This window comes from Oikopleura dioica, chromosome XSR, assembly GCF_907165135.1.
Source record: "Oikopleura dioica chromosome XSR, OKI2018_I68_1.0, whole genome shotgun sequence".
NCBI classification, from domain to species: domain Eukaryota; kingdom Metazoa; phylum Chordata; class Appendicularia; order Copelata; family Oikopleuridae; genus Oikopleura; species Oikopleura dioica.
This window is the reverse complement of record NC_137294.1, coordinates 7,595,803-7,622,967: the sequence shown is the minus strand read 5'-3', so window position 1 is coordinate 7,622,967 and position 27,165 is coordinate 7,595,803. Positions and strand designations below refer to the sequence as shown.

The 27,165-nt window shown below is 43.0% G+C and overlaps 6 protein-coding genes and 1 long non-coding RNA gene across 14 annotated transcripts; 4 read left to right on the top strand and 3 right to left on the bottom strand.

Annotated features, from left to right (window-relative positions):
- Positions 1-3: 3 nt before the first annotated feature.
- On the top strand, positions 4-9,781 carry LOC145706549 (transducin-like enhancer protein 4). 3 transcript variants are annotated; one of them, XM_081783964.1, is made up of 15 exons: positions 4-339; positions 3,486-3,515; positions 3,670-3,749; positions 5,038-5,209; positions 6,897-6,971; positions 7,015-7,102; positions 7,181-7,697; positions 7,742-7,908; positions 8,021-8,264; positions 8,316-8,439; positions 8,484-8,857; positions 8,901-9,101; positions 9,166-9,256; positions 9,299-9,388; positions 9,434-9,781. In XM_081783964.1, exons 1-15 carry the CDS (start codon positions 313-315, stop codon positions 9,539-9,541), a joined length of 2,388 nt encoding a protein of 795 aa, XP_081640090.1. In that variant the 5' UTR covers positions 4-312; the 3' UTR covers positions 9,542-9,781. The 3 variants fall into 3 exon arrangements, with proteins under 3 accessions (XP_081640090.1, XP_081640089.1, XP_081640088.1); XM_081783963.1 differs by having other exon boundaries at positions 7,015-7,697; positions 7,742-7,863; XM_081783962.1 differs by having other exon boundaries at positions 7,015-7,697.
- Positions 9,782-9,979: 198 nt separating this feature from the next.
- Positions 9,980-11,598, bottom strand: LOC145710018 (uncharacterized). Its single transcript, XM_081787703.1, has 5 exons — positions 11,441-11,598; positions 10,695-11,399; positions 10,377-10,652; positions 10,238-10,335; positions 9,980-10,191 (listed from the first exon to the last, which is right to left on the bottom strand). The coding sequence occupies exons 1-5, from the start codon at positions 11,481-11,483 to the stop codon at positions 10,075-10,077; spliced, it is 1,239 nt and encodes a 412-aa protein (XP_081643829.1). The 5' UTR covers positions 11,484-11,598; the 3' UTR covers positions 9,980-10,074.
- Positions 11,599-11,789: 191 nt separating this feature from the next.
- Positions 11,790-16,577, bottom strand: LOC145710015 (uncharacterized). The gene is made up of 2 exons (XM_081787695.1): positions 16,505-16,577; positions 11,790-16,420 (listed from the first exon to the last, which is right to left on the bottom strand). The coding sequence occupies exon 2, from the start codon at positions 16,069-16,071 to the stop codon at positions 11,920-11,922; it is 4,152 nt and encodes a 1,383-aa protein (XP_081643821.1). The 5' UTR covers positions 16,072-16,420; positions 16,505-16,577; the 3' UTR covers positions 11,790-11,919.
- Positions 16,578-18,066: 1,489 nt separating this feature from the next.
- Positions 18,067-19,132, bottom strand: LOC145710020 (uncharacterized). 2 transcript variants are annotated; one of them, XR_014134990.1, is made up of 3 exons: positions 18,767-19,132; positions 18,534-18,690; positions 18,067-18,340 (listed from the first exon to the last, which is right to left on the bottom strand). It is a non-coding gene; the product is annotated as an uncharacterized LOC145710020 (long non-coding RNA). The 2 variants fall into 2 exon arrangements; XR_014134989.1 differs by having other exon boundaries at positions 18,072-18,340; positions 18,771-19,054.
- Positions 18,870-20,005, top strand: LOC145710019 (uncharacterized). Its single transcript, XM_081787704.1, has 6 exons — positions 18,870-19,179; positions 19,217-19,335; positions 19,381-19,486; positions 19,547-19,616; positions 19,658-19,813; positions 19,857-20,005. Exons 1-6 carry the CDS (start codon positions 19,060-19,062, stop codon positions 19,964-19,966), a joined length of 681 nt encoding a protein of 226 aa, XP_081643830.1. The 5' UTR covers positions 18,870-19,059; the 3' UTR covers positions 19,967-20,005.
- On the top strand, positions 19,999-23,157 carry LOC145710016 (uncharacterized). Its single transcript, XM_081787696.1, has 7 exons — positions 19,999-20,073; positions 20,118-20,463; positions 20,559-20,939; positions 21,011-22,038; positions 22,081-22,373; positions 22,416-22,688; positions 22,732-23,157. Exons 3-7 carry the CDS (start codon positions 20,608-20,610, stop codon positions 23,098-23,100), a joined length of 2,295 nt encoding a protein of 764 aa, XP_081643822.1. The 5' UTR covers positions 19,999-20,073; positions 20,118-20,463; positions 20,559-20,607; the 3' UTR covers positions 23,101-23,157.
- A 131-nt stretch (positions 23,158-23,288) lies between these two features.
- On the top strand, positions 23,289-26,988 carry LOC145710017 (uncharacterized). 5 transcript variants are annotated; one of them, XM_081787700.1, is made up of 13 exons: positions 23,289-23,581; positions 23,643-23,741; positions 23,792-23,933; positions 24,040-24,227; positions 24,270-24,409; positions 24,456-24,676; positions 24,722-24,810; positions 24,859-25,144; positions 25,288-25,339; positions 25,396-25,558; positions 25,896-26,090; positions 26,139-26,290; positions 26,335-26,988. In XM_081787700.1, exons 1-13 carry the CDS (start codon positions 23,537-23,539, stop codon positions 26,471-26,473), a joined length of 1,911 nt encoding a protein of 636 aa, XP_081643826.1. In that variant the 5' UTR covers positions 23,289-23,536; the 3' UTR covers positions 26,474-26,988. The 5 variants fall into 5 exon arrangements, with proteins under 5 accessions (XP_081643826.1, XP_081643828.1, XP_081643827.1 ...); XM_081787702.1 differs by having other exon boundaries at positions 24,853-25,105; positions 25,399-25,558; XM_081787701.1 differs by having other exon boundaries at positions 24,853-25,105.
- The last annotated feature ends 177 nt before the right edge of the window (positions 26,989-27,165 follow it).

The window sequence follows — 27,165 nt, the reverse complement described above, 5'->3', positions numbered from 1 at the left end:
AACTCCATGCGGAGTAGCCGCGCCAAACACAGCACCGCGCATGGCCCAGGGCAACCGAGAGCGGCAAAACGCAAAAAAAGAGGAAAATAGAGCGAGAGCGAGACACACACACGGGCCGATAGCTGAATAACGCGCGCGCCAGCTCCAACTCGATCAGAAACCGATCCACAACCGTCGCAGAAGAGAGAAAAGCAGAGAGATAGAAGGCGAACCCGAAGCTTGAACCACGCCGCATGGGAAGGCAGAGAGAGTAACCAAGAAAACGTCTGAGAAGAGCGGAGACGAGACGAATAGAAAACTCCACAAACGAAAATGTTCACTAACCGTCCGCCCGGCCCGGTAAGTCCTTAGCAAACACGTGAGCTGTCCGTTTTTGGAGGCGATTAGCACCGGACACCGTTAAAATTGTGACCTTTTGAGCGTGCCAGGCGATTTGGGCACGCACTCATCCCCTTTCAAAGTTGTTTGTTTTATTTTTTAATATTCAAAGCAGGGAAAAATAGGGTTAGAGGGAATAATGTGCTTAGTTCTGGGCGAAAAAAGAATGAAGGAGCGTGAAATGCATTCGCGGGACTATTCTCGAGCTAGAAGATTTGAGACTAATTGATTTTGGGGATGAAGCAACTCCGGGGTCCACGTAGCTGTTGACTTTTGCTTTTCGAATATTTTAGCCCTAGTCCAGTGGCTTACTTGCGCAAGCATTTGTTTAGTCTATCAGGATTGTAGCAATCAGAATATTGCCAGTACTGCGCAGAGTAACGACAATTCATTTTTATGATGATCTCAGTTTCGAATTTGCCTAATCCGTTTTCTTTACGAAAAGGTGGCGTCGTAAACGCGCCCTCGCTCATCGAATTTTCCCCGTCCAGACTTATAATTGTTGTCACTCCAAACTTGTTGTTTTGGCCGTGATTCAACGAGGAGTACGAAAGTGACGCCCGGAAGATTCCACGAGATATCAATTTCTATTATTGAACTCGTCTAGCTCGGTGAACAAATTTCTATCCGGCGAAGATCGAATGTTTTTCGCTGACCCTCATTAGCAACTTTAACTGTAGCAGGGTCTTGCTGAGCGAGTACTGATGTTGAGCGCACGATTTTGAGTTTTGAGGAGTATCGATTCGCGCGAAGAAGGGCTGTTGGTTTACCCTTAACCGCTTAGAACACAAGTTTCGGTTAGAGTGGCCGAGTCGGTTCAAATATTCATCCGCCCAACTCGGTAATGGCGAGCCGCTAAATTTTTGATGATCCACTTTTGCTCTTCCCTAGGTATCTGTCAGCGAAAGCATTCATGAATATTTCACGCTCGATTACGGATCGTCTTCCGCGACAAGCGACGAGTCCCATCGAACAATCTAAATGTGTGTTTTTCAAACGCCATGAATAAGTAACAAGCTGTGTCTAACTATGTTCCGCACTAGAAGTGAATAAAATAGCACCTTGAAGAAGCTAGTGTAAATTAATTAATAAGTCTTACTAAAGGGTCTTTACAGATGTGCGCTTCTCAAATGATGGCGGCCAGGATGCATGTTTATCGCTTCTGCCGCTCAGTTTAAATTTGAACAGGTCGCAAATATTGGCTCTAGCATTATCGACTACTCCGCGACAAAGTGTTTTGATTGCGATGGGGTAGATTCGGCATGTGCCAGCGAAAGGTGGCAAATAAGCTTTATCGGAGTAGCTATGTCGCGGTTGATTGATGCGCTCGTAATCGCCCTTCTGATTCGGGAATTACCCACCAAATCAGCGGGAAGTGCTTGCGGAAAACGCCTGAAGTGACAACTGCCTTGGGGCAGTCTCAACACGTCCCCTAGTACTGGGCTTAGCGCATTGCCTCGCAAAGACTAGCACTGTGCTTGTCTAAGTTTAGCACCTTTTCATTGCTTTAATCCATCACTGCCCGTGTTTTCCGAACTTATAAGGCTATGACGAGATACAGTAAGCGCGCTCTACTCTCAGAGCAGCAAAGGTGCCAACGTGCGGCGTCTGTATTCGCACTGTAAGCGCGCAAGTGTCTTCTTGCCAAAGTTCACAAAGATAAGGCGATAAGGGCGCAGGGAACGTGCGAGCAGCTAATCCGAATTAATCAGACTGACTGAGAGAGCACGCGGCGACAGCATCATTGGCACAATTAACGCCCTAATTCCCCTTATTCTTGCTAAGAAGGAGAACATATCACCGGAGCACAACGCTGTTAATCGAGCAAATTGGGGCTAAACGGGCTCTGCGCGCACTCACGGCATTGTTGCCGCCTATTATAGGGCTAGTTGTAAAAGCTTCCGTTTCAAGATTAGCCACAAATAAAGGAAAATAAATTGCTTGCCGCGGAGGACCCTCCGTTTCCGCTCGTCTCCTCACTTGTGTTTCTCTCGTTTTTACTTTCGCGTTTCCATACACACTCTATTTTTATCGATTTTATTCGCTTGGCGGAAAGCGTACCCCACAGATATTTCTATAAAATAGCTTTTATTTTATTTTTTTGTATTATGGAGAAAAGAAATAGTTGGACTCGAGGAATGCCCCTCTATCGGTATTTGCTATAATTGAGACTCTTGTTTCGTAACCTTCACAAATCAATTCAATTCGTTAGCAGAAATCTAGACTTTTTGTAATAGATCTCAAGCGTCCAAATCAACCGCTGAAAAATCACGAAAATCACCGTGGAACTCCCAGCTTTCAGACTCTTCTAAGAAAGTAAGTGGCCTAAGTCTACATATCCGAATTGCAAGAGAGTCTTGCGGGAACAATCGGTGCGTACACTTACACCCTTAACTAAGAACTTCGGCGTGCTGCTTATCGCGTCAGTCACTATAAATCCGGTGGCGGGGATCAGTGTTCGTAGCCATCCGGGTGATAACTTTGAGGCGGCGCCGCGGCGACTTCTGGCGATAAGCGCCATAGCGTGAAGGCCTTCAGGTAACGCCCAAGGTGCCTCTCTAGCTTTCAAGTGGTGTTTTGAACACTTCGGTGCTGCATCGTATGCACCAGCGCTCGAACATTTTTGACAAATAGTCAAGTGCTTAATTGCTGATCTCTTCTCACTAGAAAGTACACTGCTAACGTAGGATTATCTACGTCGGCTGAAACCTCAAGACCATAAAAAAGGAAATCTTCACCTGTCTCCCACGATGTGCTAACCGGTCGGTCGTTAATGGCCAATTTCGCGTTAAATTGAGCCGTGTCAGGCCCAAATCGACCACATTTCGCGGTCATGTCCCGCCGCCGCCCTCAAGTGGCTCCTGATTTCACATTCCGCTGTACCGCGCGGTTACATGGCTCAAACGCACTTAACCGCAACGACTGCGCCGCAACCATGGCCAAAAAGATTGATAAGCTCAGAAGAACGCAGAGCTTCTTTGCACTCCAGGGAGTGTGCCTTTAAAATCGCCCAGGCAAATAATGCTCAAAGGTCAAATACTAAACCCCAACGCACGTTTCTGATTATTTAACTATCAATTTTATAAATAATAACCGTTTTTATTTAGACAGGCCAAGGTGGCCAGGGAGGACCGCGGGAACAGGTCTCGACACTTCGACAAATTTAATTGACTCATTAATTAGATCAAGGCAGTTTAATATCTTTCGCGCGAGTGAATCGCTGTTAAAACTAGGAATAGTTTGTAATAACCAATAAATATTTAAAATGAAATATTGTCGAGTCTCTCAAAGCCAAATATGAAAGGATCCGTTCTGGAAATTCTCGACCGAGTCAAAGAAGAGTTCAACTTCCAGTCTACACAGAACCAAAGGTAAGACGATTAGTGGAGACCGTTTTGTCCTCACTAGGTGAGCGCCCCTGAGAGTATTTAACATTGGCCGTAGTCGGTGTTCTTTTAGAGGACACAAATCTAGATTTGATTTGGCAGCACTGGGGACTTTAAGAAGCGTATTGATTTGCATTAAAGCTAATCTAGAAGACGCTGAATTTGATCACTATGAGGCACCGCTAAGAGTTAATTTGCGGTGAGCGCTCAGCCCTCTCACTACCTTACGTCAGCTTCGGTTATAAGCTAGACTCAATTTATACTCTTTGATCGAAAAACATTCTTTTTAGAAACACAAAAAAATAATATTTTTGAAGAATTTCACATCAAAATAGATATTTGTGGACTCGTAGTGTTACCGAAACACAACATTTAGACGGAATATCAAACTTCCTAGCTCTGGTGCTTCGACAGAGATTTCGCGCGAAACTAGAATTTCACACTGTCGAGAGTGACGTTCCTGCCACTCCGAATCGAAGTTTAGGCACTATTAATATAACGGAGATCACTTGCGAGCTAAGTGTAGATAATCTCCTGAAAATTGAAGGAGAATGTCACGTCTTTCGTCCTTAGCTTGAAAGTTATGTTATTTCGTTGAGCGCATTTCCACAACCCGAAAGGGATCTATTCTATCTATAAGATGGTGGTGTTGGCGCCGCGCCAGAGTAATCGTTTTATCTGGCGCGTAAAGCACCAATCTGGCACCTGGCGCTCCTCTGACAATTTTGGTGTAGCGTGCAGATTCCAGCAGACTGCACAGACTCGTTAATGAGAGTAGAGGAGGCGAATTCCGCAACTATGACCTCGAACCTGTATGATTGACCGGTTTACAATTATCAGCAGTCAATCATGCTCGTTAACACTTTGTTTCGCTCATACGAGAAGGTTTATATAGGGCTGGCGTTTCCCTTGGCCTCCGCGTTTAAAAACAAATCATCGGCTGCTTTGTTTTTACTCAATCTAATCTTTCTTGGTAAACAGTTTTCGTTAAAGCCTAGCTATAATTTGGCAAGGGCGAGGATTCTGTTGCGCGGAAAATATTTTCACCTGGAATGTGACGGTGAATTTTAAAAAATTCTTGTCGGATTGAATCAGCACCGGGCACAAGTGCCTCTAACGCCTGGGAAAATTTTAACTCGGCTCCTCTAGTAGAAGTACTTCAGTTCATTAAAAAACGGCGATGGTCTAATTACGTGATCAGGGAAAAGCAACTTGAATGATTAATCTCCTGGGGATTTTGACTTTAACTTAGTTTCTAAAATGGTCTATTTAGCTTGAAGCTCGAGTGCGAGAAGCTTGTTTCCGAGAAGACGGAAATCCAACGACATTACGTGATGTACTACGAGATGAGCTACGGCCTCAACATCGAAATGCACAAACACTCGGAGATAGTCAAGAGGCTCAACTCGATCATCGTCCAGATCCTTCCTTTTTTGTCACAAGAGGTAACCACAAAGTGACCACTAAAGTGAACGGCCAGGCAAATCTCAAGTGCCAGATAAGTCACTAGCCTTCGGATCTGCAGCTTTCTACTGGACACTAGTGGACAGTTAAAGTAATACTTAGAAAACGGATAACCTGCCCCTTCTATAAAACAAAAGTAAAATCCTGTGGAGCGATTAGCGCCGAGTAAGGGCATAAGCTGCTTTCTTTTCTGGATTGTTCGCCTTTAGACAGGCTCTTTGTCTTTCACAATTTGCCATGTCAATTTAAACAACTTGAGAGCAAACTGTCCAAACATCAACTTGAGCACACGAACGGACGGAATGAAATCTACAATTTTCTCCCTCAGCGTGCAAATATTAGCCAGTGTCGATAGAGTCAAACTCAAAAATATTACAGGGGAGTGCAAATTTACACGGCACTTCCGTGCGCCGTCAAACACACAACCTGTGAGCGCCGCTGACAGTTTATGTGCGCAACTCTTGTGTGCCCAAGAATCCTTGTCGAATTTCGAGTTATCGACGTAGCAAAAGATAGCGACGTTGCTGATGGTGGCTCACCAAATGCAAGATGTAGTTGGTGAAAACTTCGCGCAACTTATCTTGTTTAGTAATAAACCGCAAGAGTGCGTTTATGAAAGACATAATTCGTTTATACAGGACAAGTAATCCTGAGCACCTGATAGCCGGATTTAAGTAAATCCGATGTAGACTTTCCGGAGCTAAAGCTTGAGACAGGGTTTCTCGTTTCCGACCCCAATATTATAATTTGAATAAATATATAAAAAACGAAACTATACGTTACTTAATTTGCAAAAAAAAAGAAATGATGCTTGTAACGGTACGCTAGTATTTTCGAGCTGAAATCCAATCGAATGTTAATTACTTAGATCTGTGAACAGATCCCCTTAAGCTTTTGCTGATCAAGTGACTCTCTAGCTCAAAGTGGATGCTGGATGAAGTTGTCTAATTCGTGGAAACGCGGCCCTTATCGCCTAAATTAGTCCAAATATTTCTACCACAAACGCGGTGCAATGTTTTGGACACATTACGTTATTAGAGTGGAACTGAGTATTTTGGCAATTTGCTTGAAACATGGCGGGCGCTGCGCACCACCAGATAATGCTATAATATGAATCAAATAACAACTTCAATTAGCCTTATTCAGAAATAGAGCGATATGACGGCGAGTCAGTCTCTATTTTGCACATTTGATATAAATAGCGCTTTTACTAGAGTGTTGTTTTGGGCAAGTAATTTCAGCTTGTCAGCGTTGCACAAAGGGCCGTTCTGAGCTATCGGCAGCACTTGAGTCAAGTGCTCCCCGAAATGAGCGCAGCTCCGATTGCGCTCGTCATCGAGAGCTCGAAGTGCCCAATCCAGCACCGCCCGTCGTGGCGACCCCTCCGCCGCCACCAAAGTGCCACTTGGAGAGCTCAAGAGCTCTTCACGTGCCAGTTTCTACAACGCTTGAATTGGATATTCACGAGGCACTCTTCGTTCAGGCGAACTCTGAAGAGCCCCTCTTAACAATCTGAAATCTACAAATAATTTGGAAACAATGTGCTAAAACTTGTTTTTGATTCAGGAAATCTCCGTCTTACCCATTTTTATTACATAGAACACTTATTGTCAGGCCGTTACAACTTTATTATGATATTATTCATGAATAATATTAAAATTTGTTTAGCATCAAAGTCAAGTTGCGGCAGCAGTTGAACGAGCAAAGCAAGTGACGGCACAAGAGCTTCACAGTATAATAGGGGTAAGAAAATTAACTTCCTTGGTATAGTTACAAGTAAATAAAGGGTGCCTCGATGTCTGCACATCCACCGCCTATACCTTTGCCAGGTCATCCTCCGACAGGTCTACCAGGACCTCCTTCGGTTTCCTTAGGAGCGGGTTTGTCTACGCTGATGCACCACGGTATTGGACTTCCCGGTGTACATATCAAGGAGGAACCTCGCCGGACAGAATCACGCCAGAGCTTACATGCTCCCGCTACGACGAAATCAGAATCTCGTGCTCCAAGCCGACAAGTCACTCCTTCTCCTCGCCCTCGCCCCGTTGAACCCCCTCGTGCAGTTTCTACAGAACCCGAACACCCCGCAAAACGTCAGCGCGTGAACGAAGAAGGGACACCAGCCCCAGCTGAACCTATTCCAACTCAAAATGGCGCACCTCCTGCTACGGAAGGCGACGATGAAGAGCTTGATGTTGACGTGGATGACGAGCCAGGTAAAACTGAGAATGGCGAACATCCTTCCGCGCCTCCAGCCGACGCTGCATCCGCCACCGCTCCAGTTGTCCCGACTACATCAGTAGGACAACCTCCGCCAAGACCTGCTTCTAATGCTTCTGGCACAAATCACACAGAAGCACAAATTCCAAAGCCCGAGGTTAAAACTGAAGTAAAGCCAGAGCCTCAAGTTAAACAGGAAACTCCACGCAGAAGTCCACAAAGTGGCGCTCAGCTTCCTCCTCGACCACCGTTCGTTCTTTTCGTTAACTTCAAGCAGCTTACTTGTACTTTAGATCTATTCCCAACAAAACGCCAAACCAAATGCCAAAACAGATACCACAGAGTCACAGACCTTCAGGAATCTCTCCAGTGCCGCGTCCAGCGGGGTTGGTCCATTCAGGGGACCCTCGGCTAGGTACGTTGAGCCCTAGACCGGGCAGCTTCTCACCCAGACCACCAGGTAACTTGGCCTTTTCGTCTTGCATGGGCCTACAATATCTGGTGATCGTTGACTTCAAGCTTGCTTGAATTCATTTATGTTAGTCAGTTCATATTCCTAAAGGAAAATTCAGTTCGTCCAGCTGCCAGCCTCGCAGGATATCCTCCTGGATACATCAACCAACTCGGTGCTCCACCTGGCTTGGGTGCTCATGGTTTAGGGCCAATGCCAGGAGTCAAAGGACAGTCCCCTCTTACTGCTGGTAGGAATCCAATGTCTCATTTGGCAGTTTCCCAATCAGCAGGAATGTATGGACGCCAGTTACCACAAAGTGCCTATGAAGCTTCGATGAGAGGAATCAGTCCAGCCCACCAAAAGTAATCTAAAATTTTCAATTTTGAAATGTTTATTAATCATGACCTCAATAGGTGTTACTCGGTGCAATATTCCGGGGACGGTCCTCCAACACCAGTTCCAATGCCTCAAGATGCTTTGACTGGTCCTGGAATTCCTCATCAAGCCCAAGCATTTAACACTTTGAATCACGGCGAGGTAAGAAGTCCATATTATCTACTATATTTCAAACAAAAATTAAGGTCGTATGCGCTGTGACAATATCTAATCCGACGCGCCATGTCTACACTGGCGGCAAAGGATGTGTCAAAATTTGGGATATTGGCAATCCGAATCTAAAGTCTCCAATATCTATTTTGGAATGTCTGAATCGTGACAATTATATAAGAAGTTGCAAATTATTGGCAGATGGTCGCACACTTATTGTCGGAGGAGAAGCTTCCACTCTTAGTATTTGGGACTTGGGAGGCTCTACCCCTAGGACGAAGGGAGAGCTCAACTCACAAGCACCTGCTTGCTACGCTCTTGCTATCAGTCCTGACAATAAAATATGCTTCTCCTGCTGCTCAGATGGCAATATTGCTGTCTGGGATCTTCATAATCAAAGTATCATCAGGTAAGTCGAACTCTATCCTGATTATGATTAATAAAAAATTTAGAACGTTCCAGGGTCACACAGATGGTGCCAGTTGTATTGATATATCTCCCGATGGTACAAAACTGTGGACCGGAGGCCTTGACAACACTGTCAGACAGTGGGATCTCCATAACCTTGGTGGTAAGCAAGTCCGCCAACACGACTTCAACTCTCAAATTTTCTCACTTGGCTATTGTCCGACGGGCGACTGGCTGGCTGTTGGGTAAGTTCACATATATGATTCATATGATATGAAGCTGTTTGATAAATACTCATTGTTACTTTAGAATGGAGTCGAGCTATGTTGAAGTACTTAACGAAAAAACGCCAGATAAATACCAATTGCACCTTCACGAGTCTTGTGTTCTTAGTTTAAAGGTAGCATTAAAGTGTATTTTCAGTTCAATAACAGATATCTAGTTCGCTAATCAGGGAAAATGGTTCGTGTCGACTGGAAAAGACAACTTACTGAATGCGTGGAGAACACCATATGGAGCATCGATATTCCAGGTATACACTGAGCGAAAAAGTCAAGTAGCTAACGCGTTATTTTAGAGCAAAGAAAGTTCGTCTGTTTTGTGCTGTGATATCAGTAGCGACGACAAATTCATCGTCACCGGTTCGGGCGACAAGAAGGCCACTGTCTATCAAGTGATGTATTGAGCTCAAAGTGTAAACTTCGTACCGAAGCGCCAGAAACCATCTCAGGAAGCAAATGTACTCACAAACAGTACTACCACCGAACACGTTTCATAGTTCAATGACCCTCGCGACCCTAACTGTAACTCGACAATTACTGTAATTTAACTGAAGAAGCCGCGGTTCACTGCCCACCTAAATAGAAAAGCGACCAGGCCAGTTTATTTATTTTCAACAACACCCAATAAACAAAATAGAAATTCACGCGTTATTTCAATCTACAAATATTAGCAACTATATGATCGCTCGCTAAGTTACGTATCCGTGCTTTGTATAAAAAATATGTGCGTATGTTCTTCTCCTTGTTTTCAATATTTCAGACTAAGAAAAGCAAAATTTTACGTAAGTTGTAATAGTTTCTTTTTGGTATAGAGCTTTTAAAGAACAGAGGACTTCCACGTGCCTACTTTATTGAAAATATTGTTTCCCTACAGGTTCACCAGACAGTACATTAAAATTAGATCATGCGTCGTCAATTCCAGTCCAGGGTCACTTGCTTAGTATGGGGTCTTTTTATCTTGCTCGACAGAGACACTCTTGTGGTCATAGTAGAAGTGGTCATCATGGTGGTAATCGTGATCGTCGTGGTCATGGTCGCAGTATTTCAACCCTCGCTTTTTCGAATATTTTAGTATTACTTTCAAAGCGTTAAGAGCCTACCATGACACGGTCCACAAGTGAGTGAAATTTTGCCACTTTTCGTTTTTTGGTGGCGAGTTGAGCACGACCAGTACAACCAAAGAATTGACTCTCCAAAGCTGAAAATGGTGTTATTCAAATATTATGCACTTTTAAATACCGAGTTCATAGACGTTTTCTAAGTTATGGAAGTGCTCGAGGTACTCGTTATTGTCATGAGCGTGGCCGTGACTTCCGTGATAGCCGTAATATTCGTCGTGCTTGAGCTTTGAAAGAGCTCGCGCGGCCTCATTGCTTACATCTACACCTGAGCCTTGACATTTACGCATTCGTTTCTCATCTCGAAGCTGTTGTCCAAGAGAAAAGATGAGGTGCTTGAATCGGTACTCCCAGTTCTGTCGAACCTTTCTGCCACGGTTGCTGTCACCAATGCAGTCTAAAGATGACTTAGTAGGGTAATAATGAACTCCTCACTCACGGTCTATCTCGTCAAGAGCATTCTGAGTGCACTCAAAGAAGAGCTTTGCGAAGTCGTCGATGTCATAAAGATGATATCCATCCCAGTATCCATTGAATCCTCGCGACTCCTCGCTATTTGGACGCTTCTTCTTCCGCTCCATAAGAGTTGTCTCGTTGGCTGCGGACGTAGTTGTAGTCAAGACCTCCTCTGTAGTCGTTGTTGAAGTCGTGGTGGTGGTGGTGGTGGTGGTGGTGGTGGTTGTTGTTGAAGTTGTTGTGGTAAATTCTTCGCACTCCCATTCCAGATCAAAGCCGTAGAAGTCGATTGAAGCATCAGTTTTGAGTTCGATGAAAAACTCATCAGCATCCATAGAGACCCAATCAAGCCAACCCAAGTTTTCAGGATCCTTGTTAGGGTTGAAGATCTTACCTTGCCCTGATTTTGAAGCCGCTGAGTGATCGCATAGCTCAACAAATTTTCCTGACCAGGAAAGCAGGACTTTGTCGTATGGACAGTCGTCCTTGCCAGACATGTATTCTTCCACAATAAATTTGTTGAACTTGGCCCGGATGGTTTTGCAACTAGACTGAACTCTCCAGCAATAGTCCTGGCCAGAAGTGTAGCATCCGTCTGGAGAAAGACTGCAGGGTTCTCTAGGGTTAGAAATGACGCCACTGAGTCCAGTCAGATTGACGCAGTTAAGGTAGGACTCCTTGGGAGTATCTATAATCTCTTGGTGTTACTAGATACTTGATAAAAAATACCTTGGGCATGAGCGGCACCGAGGAAAAGTCCGGTAAAAATCATTTTTCGCGAAAATTTTTCTACCGAAGTGCTGTCGATGATAAACCAAAGTCATATTCTGCTATTTATGTAGCAGTTGAAAACCGCAGATGCAACTGGACGTACAGGTTGTGGGAGCCTATTGGGTCCGACTAGCAGCAAAAACGTGCAAAATAAGTGGTGAGAAAATTTAAAACTACTTATATATATAAAGTATACTATCTGAGGTATATATATATAACTTATATAATTTAAGTAGATAATCGAATGAATCATCCTGAGATAATTTCGATCAACAAGTTGAAATGAGATTCATACTATATAATATATATGATCTTATATCATTCATATTGAACCATTTTGTTCTGTTATCACATTTAGTCTCTCAAGAATTAGGAAAGACAAAGAATCTTAGCAAAGATTTTGTTCTGGAATTGTTATTCTCCAAAATTTTAGTTACTCATAGTTGATTACCTGTTGTGGTTGTAGTTGTAGTCGTCGTTGTTGTAGTTGTAGTTGTAGTTGTAGTTGTCGTAGTTGTAGTCGTCGTTGTAGTTGTTGTAGTTGTAGTTGTCGTCGTCGTTGTTGTAGTTGTAGTTGTAGTTGTAGATGTAGTCGTCGTTGTTGTAGTTGTAGTTGTTGTAGTCGTAGTTGTTGTTGTTGTCGGCTCAGATGCACAGGAAACTGACAAATCGCCTGCAAGTTTGATGATGGCGCCGTTAGTATCTTGTCCTCGCCTGTTTGTACACTCTCCAGTCACTTCGTAAACTTTTGCTCCCAAATCACTCACATCAGCCAGAAGACTATTGCGGTTGCAACCAGCGCCGTTGTCTCCAGAATAGCAGCAGCCAATCGTTTCCCATTGACCATTACAAACAGCCATACTTCCCCAATTGAATGGACTCTGTGCGTTTGGATCATGGCAGAACCACTTCATTCCCCAACAAAGATCTGTGTTGCTTTTTCCTGTATTGGCCGTACATTGAACAGGATTAACTGGATTGCTGAGTAAGATATATTTTTCATAACTATTTTGACCGCTGCAGAAATCTGTGTCAGCTTTGCAATTATTGCAATGAGAAGAGGTTTCGCAAGTAGTCTGAGCTGGATCAATTATGTCAGTAAAAGGTGTAATTTTCACTGATTCGATTTGAAATTCTGCTTCTGGATAGTCCCACACGTCGTTTGCGTCAGGCCCATCAACGAAATCACCACCAACAGCAGTATTGAGAATAATATGGAAATATTGATCGAAGGGTCTCTGCCAGTTGTTTCCGTAATATGAGTCAATGACTGTATCAAGCGACTGGATATACATCACTTCATCATCGAACGAATAGACCAATTCGTTTGGAGTCCATTCAAGTGTCCATTTATGGAAACCAGCAGTATAGTCGCAGTTGGATTGAATATTTGGACCATGAAGATATTGGTTATTTGGCCAGAGGGGCCCGAAATGAATCGTAGAAACCATTTCTTGGGGATTTTGACCTCGTCCTTCAAAAATGTCGATCTCACCAGATCGTGGCCAACCGCCATAGACATCTTCTTCGGGCAAGAGCCAGATGGCGGGCCAAAGACCGCGGCCAGCTGGAGTCTTAGCGACAACCTCAAGCTTTCCATATTTGAAAGCGTACTTGGATACGACACGTCCGGAGGTGTATTGTCGATGGCCAAAATTTTCTCTCTTTGCAGTAAGGACAAGTTTTCCATCAATAACATCTGCATTTGCCTTTCGATCTGTGTAATACTGATACTCATTATTGTGAGGATCTGGCGTGACTTCGACTATCCATTGATCTCTGAAAGTGTTGTAGTCAGTAAAGTCGTCGAAGAAAACTTCCGTCTCTCCGACAATCCAGGGTCCTGGTGGCTGAGTTGTTGTTGTTGTGGTGGTTGTCGTCGTCGTTGTGGTTGTCGGAGCCGGTCGAGCTTCCTGAAAGAAGTCCTGAGTTGGACAGTTTTCGAGTGTTCGGAATCTATAGTCAGCCATATCGTCAGCGTCCGCAAGAATACTATCCCTGTTGCATCCAGCACCATTGTCTCCCGCATAGCAACAGCCGATGGTTCCCCAAGCCGCGTTTGTGCATGGACCACTTCCGAGGGTCATATCAATTGTTCCTTTAGCATTTGGATCATGGCAGTACCATTTCATCATCCAGCAAATATCCACTGTTGACTTAGATCGAAGCACGGAACAGCGGTTTGGAGTTTCTTCTTCAATGTGAATGTTTTCCTTAGCGTTACAGCTGCCGCCATTTCGATAGTTTTCTTCAAAGATCAGATCACCATCCGCAAATACTTCTGCTGCAGTGCAAGATGCTGATCCCTCACAGCATGCTTTTGTTGTCCAATTCTCGACTGCGCAAGAAGTGAGAGTCGAGCCCGAACAGATTGAATTCAATTTAGCGCAGACTGCATTCTTTCCTTTATCCCTTCTTGATTCGCATCTGGGTGGCGGCGGCGGCGATGTGGTGGTCGTCGTTGTCGTAGTAGTTGTCGTCGTCGTTGTAGTTGTAGTTGTCGTTGTTGTAGTTGTAGTTGTAGTTGTTGTTGTTGTCGGCTCAGATGCACAGGAAACTGACAAATCGCCTGCAAGTTTGATGATGGCGCCGTTAGTATCTTGTCCTCGCCTGTTTGTACACTCTCCAGTCACCTCGTAAACTTTTGCTCCCAAATCACTCACGTCAGCCAGAAGACTATTGCGGTTGCAACCAGCGCCGTTGTCTCCAGAATAGCAGCAGCCAATCGTTTCCCATTGACCATTACAAACAGCCATACTTCCCCAATTGAATGGACTCTGTGCGTTTGGATCATGGCAGAACCACTTCATTCCCCAACAAAGATCTGTGTTGCTTTTTCCTGTATTGGCCGTACATTGAACAGGATTAACTGGATTGCTGAGTAAGATATATTTTTCATAACTATTTTGACCGCTGCAGAAATCTGTGTCAGCTTTGCAATTATTGCAATGGGAAGAGGTTTCGCAAGTAGTCTTAGCTGGATCAATTATGTCAGTAAAAGGTGTAATTTTCACTGACTCGATTTGAAATTCTGCTTCTGGATAGTCCCACACGTCGTTTGCGTCGGGCCCATCAACAAAATCACCACCAACAGCAGTATTGAGAATAATATGGAAATATTGATCGAAGGGTCTCTGCCAGTTGTTTCCGTAATATGAGTCAATGACTGTATCAAGCGACTGGATATACATCACTTCATCATCGAACGAATAGACCAATTCGTTTGGAGTCCATTCAAGTGTCCATTTATGGAAGCCAGCAGTATAATCGCAGTCAGATTGAATATTTGGACCATGAAGATACTGGTTATTTGGCCAGAGGGGCCCGAAATGAATCGTAGAAACCATTTCTTGTGGATTTTGACCTCGTCCTTCAAAAATGTCGATCTCACCAGATCGTGGCCAACCGCCACAGACATCTTCTTCGGGCAAGAGCCAGATGGCGGGCCAAAGACCGCGGCCAGCCGGAGTCTTAGCGACAACCTCAATCTTTCCATATTTGAAAGCGTACTTGGATACGACACGTCCGGAGGTGTATTGTCGATGGCCAAAATTTTCTCTCTTTGCAGTAAGGACAAGTTTTCCATCAATAACATCTGCATTTGCCTTTCGATCTGTGTAATACTGATACTCATTATTGTGAGGGTCTGGCGTAACTTCGACTATCCATTGATCTCTGAAAGTGTTGTAGTCAGTAAAGTCGTCGAAGAAAACTTCCGTCTCTCCGACAATCCAGGGTCCTGGTGGCTGAGTTGTTGTTGTTGTGGTGGTTGTCGTCGTCGTTGTGGTTGTCGGAGCCGGTCGAGCTTCCTGAAAGAAGTCCTGAGTTGGACAGTTTTCGAGTGTTCGGAATCTATAGTCAGCCATATCGTCAGCGTCCGCAAGAATACTGTCCCTGTTGCATCCAGCACCATTGTCTCCCGCATAGCAACAACCGATGGTTCCCCAAGCCGCGTTTGTGCATGGACCACTTCCGAGGGTCATATCAATTGTTCCTTTAGCATTTGGATCATGGCAGTACCATTTCATCATCCAGCAAATATCCACTGTTGACTTAGATCGAAGCACGGAACAGCGGTTTGGAGTTTCTTCTTCAATGTGAATGTTTTCCTTAGCGTTACAGCTGCCGCCATTTCGATAGTTTTCTTCAAAGATCAGATCACCATCCGCAAATACCTCTGCCGCAGTGCAAGATGCTGATCCCTCACAGCATGCTTTTGTTGTCCAATTCTCGACTGCGCAAGAAGTGAGAGTCGAGCCCGAACAGATTGAATTCAATCTAGCGCAGACTGCATTCTTTCCTTTATCCCTTCTTGATTCGCATCGGGGTGGCGGCGGCGGCGATGTGGTGGTCGTCGTTGTCGTAGTAGTTGTCGTCGTCGTTGTTGTTGTTGTAGTTGGAATATCACGATCAGCCAAGACGAAATCTGCAGTATTACAGTTTCCACTACCTCGGTAAAAGTAGTCTGCTATTTCGGTAGTATCTTGAAGGAGTTGAGCACGATTACAGCTAGCTCCAGCATCGCCAGCGTAGCAACAGCCGACCGTAGCCCATTGATTGTTTCCGCAAGGGCCGTTTCCATCCATCATTGCGTAAATACCCTTTTTAGCATTGAAATTTCGATATATCGAACTTCGATAATCGAAGAGAAATTTTTAAATACCAATAAAGTTAATCCAAGCTAGAATATTTTTTTGCTCTCCTGGGCAGTTGGATCGTGACAATACCATTTAAGCTTCCAGCAGATATTAACACTGCTCATACTTTCTTTTGCTATGCATTCTTTCGGAGGGTCCACCCGAATCGTAGTTTTGTGATTACAATGACCCCCGCTAGCAAATTTTTCTTGGTACGCAGCACTTCCTTCTTCTATCACTTGCGCTTTTGAACAGCTAGTAAGATCATTTTCGCAGCAATTTCTTGTTGTGAAATTCTGGGCTAAAGTTTTTATTTGCGAATTTGGTTCAGAAATTTATTGTTTGCGCATGCATAAAATAATTGCAAAATATATTTTAAGTTTACCTGAACAGCCAGAAAGACCAGAGTTAGTATTGCAAAAAGCAACAAGTGCAGAGCAGATTGCGCTTTTGGACCTTCATCCGGGATATATTTTCTGATTCTCTTAGACCTGTTTTAATCAAAATAGGCAAATATGTCCGTTCCTGTCAGAGTTAACCTCACAGGTGTTAGCTGCAAAGGCCTGCCCTGCAAGCAAAGAGGCCAGAACTCTCATCGGAAATATAACTCCAAGTTGACTTCTCTTTATTGCCTGGTCTCTATGTTTCGGATTCTAATAATACGTAAAAGAAGAGGGCGCCCTGGCTTAAGCCCATCGTCAAAAGCCCGATGAAATTTGATATGCGGCTTGCTTTTGCTGACATTTAACCGAATCATAATAAATATCAATACGAGAAAGACGTCCGTCCCGCATAATATTCATAAAGGCATGGATCTTCATTATTTCAAAAGGGCATGATGCAGATATCTAGCAGCGATATTTATTTATAAGACAACTTGGCCTAGATTTTCGTCAGAGCGAGACGATTTTTTATGACCTTTGAAAGGCGTCTAAAAAGACAACAATATAAATAATTATCATGTGAGAGACCTCCAGCGTCGATAAATTCAAAAATCTCTATAGACTATAGTCTCTATAGACTGAAAACGAACAGCGAAGAAATAAAGAAAGGTTGTTTCGAACTTTATTGCGAAAGGAATTCAAATCTTTCGGTCTCTTCGCAGATCACAAACGCTGTTTCAGAAACTGGAGCGATGATTTCAAGTGGTGAAAGCTTTAAGAAGGCAGACAGAACAAGTTGAATATAAACTGTGTTTTGGTCTTCTAAATAAAATCGTCTCAGTTTGGGGAAGGGGAGAAGCTCACTGGTGAAGAAAATTGCACATTTTCAATGTGCAAGAATTCCAAGGATGGCAGTTGAAAGCGCTTTCTAACTGGAAGAACAGATAACTTCAGCGTCTAAGGGATCAACGATGAGTTATCTCCGATGTTTTTATTTTGGCGTGGATCTCTCCGGAGATTTTCGTTTATTGCAAACCTCTTGATTCCTTTGTTGGCAGCATTTGAAAGACCGCAGATTTGGAAAGGAAAAGTTGAAAGCAGGGTTTATTGGACCTTGGTAAGGGATGAACGCTGCATTTTAGATGGATAAATCTAATCAGTGATTAGATAACATTAGATCCCGTATTCTGAGTCGACCAGTTCTAAATGCGTAAGAGTCGGAATGAAACTCAGTGAACCGATAACTCCTGCTTTCATCGGGAAGAAGTTTCGAGCCGTAAAAGATTCTAGTTGAGCACATTTATCTGCCAGGAAGGACCTGTAAGCGCTCGAAAGAGAGAAACGTTTGACCGACTTGTTAGTTTATTCCTAGTTGACTAGCCATCATTGCGGCGAAGTGCGGTCCAGAAAGAGATTTACCCAATAATCTTGTATATGCCAGCGCTCATTTATTAAAACTCGAAAGAAGTTATCAAGCGTTTCCTTGTTGAGTTCAAGTTAATTTAAAGAAAAAAATCTTGGAACTAATTTGTGCGCTCTTTCTCAACATCAAGTTTATAACAGTTACTGATTCCTCGTTGATTTTCATAAAGCATTCTTAAACTCATTCCTGAACTCCTCAAAAACGAATCCCCCCGAAGAGGCTTCGATTGAAAATGATCGCAGAGAATTGAACTCGGCGTTCTCAATGACGAGGCCGAGAATCTTCCGGAAGTAACGATCGAAACCACGAAGTGTCAAATGCGAAAGAGTACCGATGTTGGGGCTCTTGAGAATATCTGCAATGTGCTGATCGTTTTCATCGTGTGATTTACGAATGCGCAATATTTCGGTTTCGTCTTTGTCTGGCTTTATGTCATCTTTCTCACAAATATTTTTAAGTCAATTTTACTAGCAAAGCTCTCCTAGTGTCGGGGATCTAAGTTTCTTCGCGAAAATCCCAATTTGCGAAATTTTTGCGATTGCAAAAATTTTTCGGAATTATCTGCATAGCGACCGCCATTGATTTTCAGCAGAAATTAAGATCCCTGCCTAGTGTAAGATAGCGCTTCTTCATTCTGAAAAAAATTTCTTCCATTCTGAGACTACTTTGGGAGACGTTCCGCAACTCTTTGCACCGAAATGATTCTTCTTCTCTTTCCAAGATTCCAAAAATCTTCAGAACAATTTCGTCTGGGAGCGCTTCCATCTAAATTGATAATGATTATCGTCTTGAGGAGAATTTCTTCTGATCTGATTCAATATGACCACTTTAATTCACCTACTTACGCCGGAATTTTTACTGACCGTAAGGTACGGTAATGACGACCACAGTTGTTGGTGCTTCGGACGAAGATCTCTTTTGAATTTGATTTTATGAGTACAGGAAGACAAGCGCGACAGTGGCGCGACAGAAGACTTCTGATTGGCCAAAGGGGATTTAATTTTTCAGCTATCGAGCAGACTGTTCTGTTGAGTATGTTTTCGACGAAGAGTAGAAGCAACTTCTAGAACACTCAATGTGGAGAACTGTTTGGCTTCGAAAAGAGAAACAATCGAGGGTGTCCCTGCGCGAATAATGCGACGCTTTGGAGAGTCGAAGCGCATCTCTCGGAACAAGCGAATCGACCAGCAACAGGAGCTTAGGTGGAAGCGACCAAATGGCAACTCTTTTTTCCAAAGCCTCCCCACCAGAAAGGTAGTTCCTATCCGTTTCGCTCGTCAATTGAGATCAGGTGCATGATATCCGAGAGAAACGATCCGAGAAGTACTTCGAAGACACCGAACAAGAAAGGGAAGACATGATGAATAGAATGGTCCGAGCGCCGCGGAACGCATGTAGCTTGATATTTTTGTAATTTGCTTTGATGAGAGTCCTCGGATAGTTTTCCTTTTCTAGTTTCGCGATAAATCCATTTCTTGGTCTCTTTAATATCGGCATGTACATCTACGCGTCCTATTTGCTCAGCCTGGCGAAAAAAGCTCTTGTTCTTAATCGCTTGGAGGAAAAGTTTTCTAAGGTCGAGCTCTCTTTCATTGAATTGCTTCATAAGAACTCAAACAAGAAAGCAAACGGACTGACGGTGCATGCTCTAAAATGGTCCTGGTATTCTTTGATTACTGCAATTTTTCTAGGTATGTTCTCGAACGCGTCAAAGAATAAACTGATTCAATAGCCTGCTACATGCCTTTTTCGGTCATTATTTTCATCATTCGACATGCGGACGCCGTCAAGGCTGGAATTCCTATCGACGTCATTTGGGATCTTGATCAGCGCTGTGGCAAAGGCGATGAAAGTGCTTGTGTTTGCATGAAAGCCCTGTCCTCTATTAGTAAGTAAAATGTGCACTAAGACAACTAAACCGTGAATACTAGCTGTATCCCCCGAAGAACCCACTGTTCCGTCAACTGTAATTGACTACTGTACTGTACCATTGTCAAGCCTAGGCTTCGACTCATCGCTCCTTCAAGTTCAAAATCGTTGACGCTTTCCCTTTTATTATCACCCTTACAAAGACGCATCACGTTAGAATGAGTTTTCGAGCCGCGAGAGATGACCCACAGCGAAGAATATGACTCCCTTCTCAGACAGGTACAAATTTACGCCACTTTGGTGATATATTTAACTTAATTTAGTACCGGGATCTAGGGAGTGAGTTTGAGCATTTATGTTACTCTTCGCGTAACGAGGTGCAAAGACTGACGGATATTGTTGAAACTCTTGAGGAACGCGTGCGCTCTCTCGAGGCCGAAAACCAGGCTCTCCGACAACAGCTCCAGACGCGTCAGCCCTTTCATGATGTCCTTGCACTCCCTAAAATTGGAATCCCTGGCGAGGCTACCGTCAGCCAAAAATTCTTGGCACTGGAGGCTTTGGCACTGTCTACGAGGGACAGCTCGAAGGACGTGTTGTCGCGGTCAAGCGGCAGAAAATTGATGAACATACAAGAACGAAAATCCAACGCGAAATCGATGTACTTCGGTAATTTACATTTACTTTTAAAATTTACTCATTATTATTTTTAATAAGAAGATAATTCCTATCCGAAAGATTCTATATTTGAAAATTTTCTTTAGCCATTATGAACACAAGAATATCTGCCGCTATTTATACAGTAAATACGAGATGATAGACGGCCATTGGCACTTAGATATTTTCATGAAGAAGTACGATTTGGATTTAGCAAAGTTGATCCGTGACGAGACTCCAACCGCAGAAGAAAAACGTAAATTACTCAAAGAAATCGTAGACGGAATCCAGTATCTTCACTCCTCGCACTCGAAAAAAGAAAAAATTATCCATCGCGATTTGAAGCCAGAAAATATCCTCATTCAGAGGGAAAACAATGGCTATTCTTGCGCACTATCAGACTTTGCTTTGAGTAAAATCACAAAATCTGATGACACCATCGCGAAGGCAACTTCTCACACCTCCTACTGTGGTACTCTCGCTTATAGGCACAGGTTCTTCATTTTTCATTCATAAATCATTGTTTGTTATAAGTAGAGCACAAAGAACCTCTCGAAAGCGCGCCTGAAACCCTCTCGAATAGCGGCGGAAAGTTTCAGAAAGCCAACGAAAAGTCGGATATCTATTCTTTGGGTCTGGTTATTTACTTCGTGCTGACTGACGGGGGCCATCCGTTCGGAAATGAATGGTACAAAATTCCACTGGAAGAGCCGTCGCTAGAAGCCGTCATGGATTCCATTTTCAAGCAACTCCTCGAGACTATGTTAAAAAACGATCTCACCGAGCGAATAAGCGTCGAAGCCATTACCAAGCATCCCGCTTTCTTCAACGAGATCGAGAAGCTCGATTATATTGAGAAGTGCTACGATTTACTCAAGAATGCAGATGAAAATGCTATCCTATGCATGGACTATCAGTTTGACGAGCTAGACTGGCGCGACCAAATTTGCAAGCATCTTCGAAGACAACACCTTGGCCACGCAAAAAAAGGAAAGATCGTTGACGCCTATCAACGCACCTTTATCGACTTGGTGAAAGCTATCCGCAACAAATCAGCACATTTTACCGAATTTTGCGAGAAAGAAATCGCCAATGCAGAAACGCCGACTGTGTTTTCATCGAGTCCGCTTATTAAAGAATCCTTCTGCAAGTATTGGCTCGACAAGTTTCCGCAAATAATTCCAATTTTGTACTCGTTTCTGTCAATATCCTTCCCAACTAGCGAAAAGGGGAATAGAAACTTTCTTACAGAGCTTTACGGAACCCGTGAAGATCTCGAAATCGTCCAGAAGTTTTGCTTCAAATCATTTTCAACTCAAGGAATTCAACGAATCTCTGAGAAAGAAACCAGTGCAGTCGTTCAGAATCTCCTTGAGAATAAAATATGCGTGATCGGCTCATCAAGCACATCATTCGAGCTAAAATTGAAGAGTTCCAGCAATGTCACCAAAGAGATCGTTCGAGAGAAAGAAAAAGTCTCAGCATTTGACTTTCGTTGCGCTGAAAACTGTCAGATCGCGTTCGGCTACGAGAGTGGCCTCACTTGCATTTATGATTTTGACGGAAGTTATATACTCCATTTGAAAGGTACGGATAAACTATGAAAGAAAATATATAAAGATCATTTAGGAACCAACGGAGAATCTTCTCACACAGAAAAAGTTCTCACAATTAGATGGTCTCCAGATGGTTGTTTAGTGGCGTCTGGTGGAAAGGATGGACGCATTTGCGTTTGGGATCGAAAAAATGGCAAATACGGCTTTATAAAATCCACTCAGATCAATGTTGAAGGCTACGCAAAAGATATCCACTGGTGCTCCTCGAGACAATTCATTATTTCAGTTGGAAGTTTCACGATTATACAAATCTCTGTTTTCTTGAATGCAAACGGCGATGGAGCAAGCGATCTCTTCTCTTTTAAGGTAGTTTGAATCGATTCTATTTTTCCTTTTGAGCTCTTTCAGAAAGTCGACCTTCGTTCGACAGAACCTCATTCTATATGCCCGGTTGTCGACGAGTTTCAGAATCTCTCAGACAAAGTTGACAGGACAAGTCTTGACATTTCTAGTGGTTTATTGGCTTCCCTCTCGCAGAATGGCAATATTCACGTTTGGAGTCTGTCAGATCAAACTAATGAACCAATTATTCATCTTACACTACCTCCATTTCAAAGCTGCTGCACTAACTCGAAAAGCCCGAAACAGGGTATCCTCTGGAAATCCTTTCCTTCTTCAAAGGTTAGTTTTGTTTGAGTAGTTTATCCTCATAAAGCATTTCTAGATCATTTACCTTGCATCAATATCAAACTGTAGTCTTCGGCTTTGGATGTTTGAAGATAAAGATTCTTTTTCTCCAGAAAATATATTGACCTTCTCTGCTCCTGATTCAAGTTCCCCTATTTCGGCGTATTCATTCTCGCCATGTGTTCGTTATTTCGTTTTCTCCCATAACTTTTCTGTATTTATTATTTTCCTGAAAGCAGCAGATCTGCAACCTATTGAGCTTTTTACTTCACCTGAGCGTATGCGCATCGATGGATTCGAATGGCATACAAGCTCTACTAAACTATACTTCTGGGGTAAGAAAGGCGCTTTTCTCATTGACCTCCTGGCGCAAGCGACGTTTTTCAACGCCCATATCAACTATTAATCTACTTTTCCCTTCGTTATTTCTTAAAATAAACTAATATTCGAACTTAACACGAAAGTGCGCGGTTGCAAATCGATTAAATTTTCAAAATATCACGGTCCTCGCTATTTGGTGATAAAATACGGCTCAGCAGAAGCTTATCAAATCGTGCGTAGTGCCTGCTAGGCGATGCTTTACGCCACAATTTACGCCACGGCCCTGGGCAGGTTAAACAAAACCGCCGCCCGAGTCAGAGGAGTGAGCTCGTCCTGCTGCAAAACTTTCCATTTCCTCCTTTCTCACGTCGATAGGAAATCAGAGGAAATCTCTTGGAAGGCGTCATCGTACCCAGCTCATTAGGTATTAAGTTCAGAACGGCATCGCTGCCAACGAAGGCGCCGCTTGCCTCTTAGAAAGTGCGGAGTGAAGAAAAGAAGGGGCGGCCCCGAAGACGAAGATGTCCTTGGCGGCTCAGCCAGATGATACCGTTGTCACATTTCAGGCTTGGGGATATTTCTTTATCTATTTCTACTATTCGTGAGCAGAAGTAACCCCGACAAAAGTCGCATGAACTGAATCAATTCTTCACTTGTCCACTTTGCACAGGATACTTAATTGATGCCTCGATGGTTATCGAGTGCATGCACGCATTCTGTAAATCGGTAAGATTATTTATGCAACCATCTAAGTTCACTGCTAGCCATATTGTTAGTGCATCCTCAAATACGTCTACGATGGACTGAAGACAAAGAACGATATAAAATGTCCAGTGTGCGATATTTGCCTTCATCCCTCTGATCCCCTCTCAGATATCCGCTTCGACCAAACTCTACAGGACATTTCGTTTCTAATTGGTAAGGATCTCTTCAGTTCGTGGTTTTTAATTAGGGCGTCGCACAGAAGTTATGAATCAGAATTCCTAGAATATTGAAGAAGCGTAACTAAGATCTGCGTATTCAGTGCCTCAACTATTCGACAAGGAGTGCAAACGACGTCGCGAATTTTGCGATGAAAACAAAATCGATTACAAGGTGCCCTCATTCAAATCGAACAACTACACACCCGGTCTGGAGATGGTTAACACCCACGAATCATCAACAGAGGATGAAGAAGAAGCGACAGAAAGTGATAACGTTAAAGCGATCGCGGTAAGATGCATTTAATCAAACTATACGAACATGAGCATTCAGAAAGAGCTTGAAGATGATGCATGGATTCAATGCGAACATGAAGAGTGTCTCAAATGGCGACGCGTACCGCTAGAAGTAGCTGAAACATTCGAAGACGAGCCTTGGTATTGCGAGTTCAATCCTGATGAGGCATTCAATAGGTATTAGAGCATGAGTAAGTTCGTCATCGATATTTTTGTTCTTCAGTTGCAGCATTCCGGAGGTTAACCATCTGCAGTACGAGAAGATGGCTGAGCAGGCTGGACTTACTTACGTCTACTCCAATATGCTGGAGGGAACCCTGGTGCAAGCGAAATTAACTGGCTTCACTGCTTGGCCGGCGATTATATGCAACGACCCCATTGAAGGAAATTTCTTCGACACGAACGATAATGGCAACCCAACCAAGTACCATGTTGAATTCTTAGGTAAGTATTAAGAATTATTGGATCTGAAATATACATAAATTTTAGGAAAAAGGCACACGCAGGCATGGGTTGAAGCACGGAGCACCGTTAACTACGCTGGTATCCCTAAAGAACCTCCTAGCAAGAACGGAAAGGTATAATCTAGTCTACTCAAGTGCCGGACTTGTTGACTTTAGCTGAAGAAGATGCCTCAGGCATTGATTGATGCTTACTTCGAAGCAGAAGATCTCCGTGGATTATCGAACGAAGAACGGCTCGAGCAGTGTGTGCTCAGCAACGGGCTGGCGCGGCGATTCCACAACCAAAAAGCAAAACAGACCAAGAAAGCAAAGCGAAAGCGAAAACGCCCGTCTTATGTGACATCAGAGTCTGATACAGATGACATTCTCGAATCGATCAGCTTCCATGACCAGCCTGGAGAGATTCAAGGTGACGCAGACAAAAAATCGCAAGCCAAAATCACCCAATGTAATTAATAATGCGCTATTTGGTGATTAAAAGCTTTCTTCTTTTCTCTAAAAAGAAAAGAAGATCGCAGGTGTAACGATTTTCAATCGGCGATTGAAAATTTACCCAGATATGTGAATTTCTGGAAATTTAAATTATTCTAGCGGTGATGCTTAAAAAATTATACAGCTTCGAGCCCTCCATGCCAGGAAACAGGTGATGAATATTCTCATTAGATCCATGAGTCTTTCTAACTAACTCGTGGTTTCTAGCAGTACTCATAGTCGTGCGGGCTTGTCAGATCTCTCACAGTTGGTTGAATTAACACAAATAGATGAGCGGCTTGCAGAGCTCGAATTAAAATGTAGAATCAAGTACGAAAAATCTGGCTGGACTGTCTACTTTAAAGACCCCGCTCGAACTGAAAGCTTCCACGTAATTTTCACTCACATCATTTATCTCAGTTATGCAACTCTTTTATCAATATTTTTCTACTTAGAGATTGAGATTTTCCAGCGACTCGCTACGGAAAAGTAATTCAAGAGAAAATAGCTACCATCATCATTTATCAAAAAACTATAAGATGTTCACAGCTTTTTCTGAGCATGTTTTTCGTCTCGGTAACAACCGCACTTGCATGATAACACGTCACAAAGCTCGTTCTGTCCATGCGAAACCGCTTTTCACGAGTTGGCATGGTCAGGCGTTCGATATCGATCTAAACCGCCATTATTATCAATTAAGATTGAATAAATTCTTAAATATTTTTAAGACTTTCAAAGACTGTGATGAGTTCAACGAGGCACTGAAGAAGTTCTATAGATCTAAGCACATGGAAAACAACGAACCACCACCGAATCTTCAATGCATTTGCATCGGCTCAAAGCCACTTCAGCTCTACCTCATATTTCTTCTAGTATCGCTCCATTTCCCGAAATACCGGCCGAAAGTAGATGACTCCAAGTGGGTAAGACAAAATTCGTAATTTTCTCTCGCTTATTTGAATGGATTCTAGTGGGTCTGTCTTTTGCTGGAAGCTGCTTGTTTTCCACTTTGGCCATCGAAAAATGTCAAAAAAATCGTCATCCGTGGAAAAGTCTTCACAAAAGCAGCGTATCTCGACTACCTTATCATTCAGGCACGAAAAATTTACCGGATATGGAAATCGTAAGATACTTTATCATGAATTCATGCGCAAAACTTCGTTTCAGGCATTTGGAGACCTTCTTCCGAACCGCTTATTTTTGGAACGACCAACCTTTTTTCAAACGAATAGAGAAAGTTAAATTAGTCATCAGCGAAAATTTTGGGTACGAACCCGAAGATCCACCCGACTGCTGTATTGTATGAGTTTGTGCCATAAACTTTATGGTCATTCTTGCTTATTTTCTTGACGTTCAAAATTTACTGTTCCACTATCAACTTGCAATACCGATATTTTCTCTCGCGATTCCGCGGAAACAAACTAGACAACAGTAACTATATATTATATAGTATATAACCATTTTTTTTTATTCAAGCATATCTCGCGTATGTTTATTTTGCCTGTCAATCCAAGATCCTGAATTATTTTTCACACAATTCTCGAACTACGTGAAATATTCTATTTTAACTACCATCTGTTCAATTCGAGGGAATCCTTACTTACTGAGTCGAAAGTACTGGCCTAATTTATTCATGGAAGCCCCTCAAAGTAAGAAATCAAGGAGGATAAAAATACTTCCTAGCCAACTTCGATATTATTGAATATGGTCATCTGATGATTCATCAATTTACCTCTTGCTTTCCTCCTGCTGCCATCTTCTGTCTGACTTCGGGCTTGAGCCAAAAAAAACTAGAATTGAACCTTTAAATAAACTATCACAACGCAATTTACTATCCATCGAGCAGTGTGGTGCTACTGCTCGAATTTTGTCTTAAGAGTTTAAGTGATGCAACAATTAAAACTTTTCCTATGAATTATTTTTTTCATTTTATGCAGCATCATATGCATCTTTTTGGGCCGTCTTCTTTTGACACCAAAGTAGAAAACTAAAGAATTA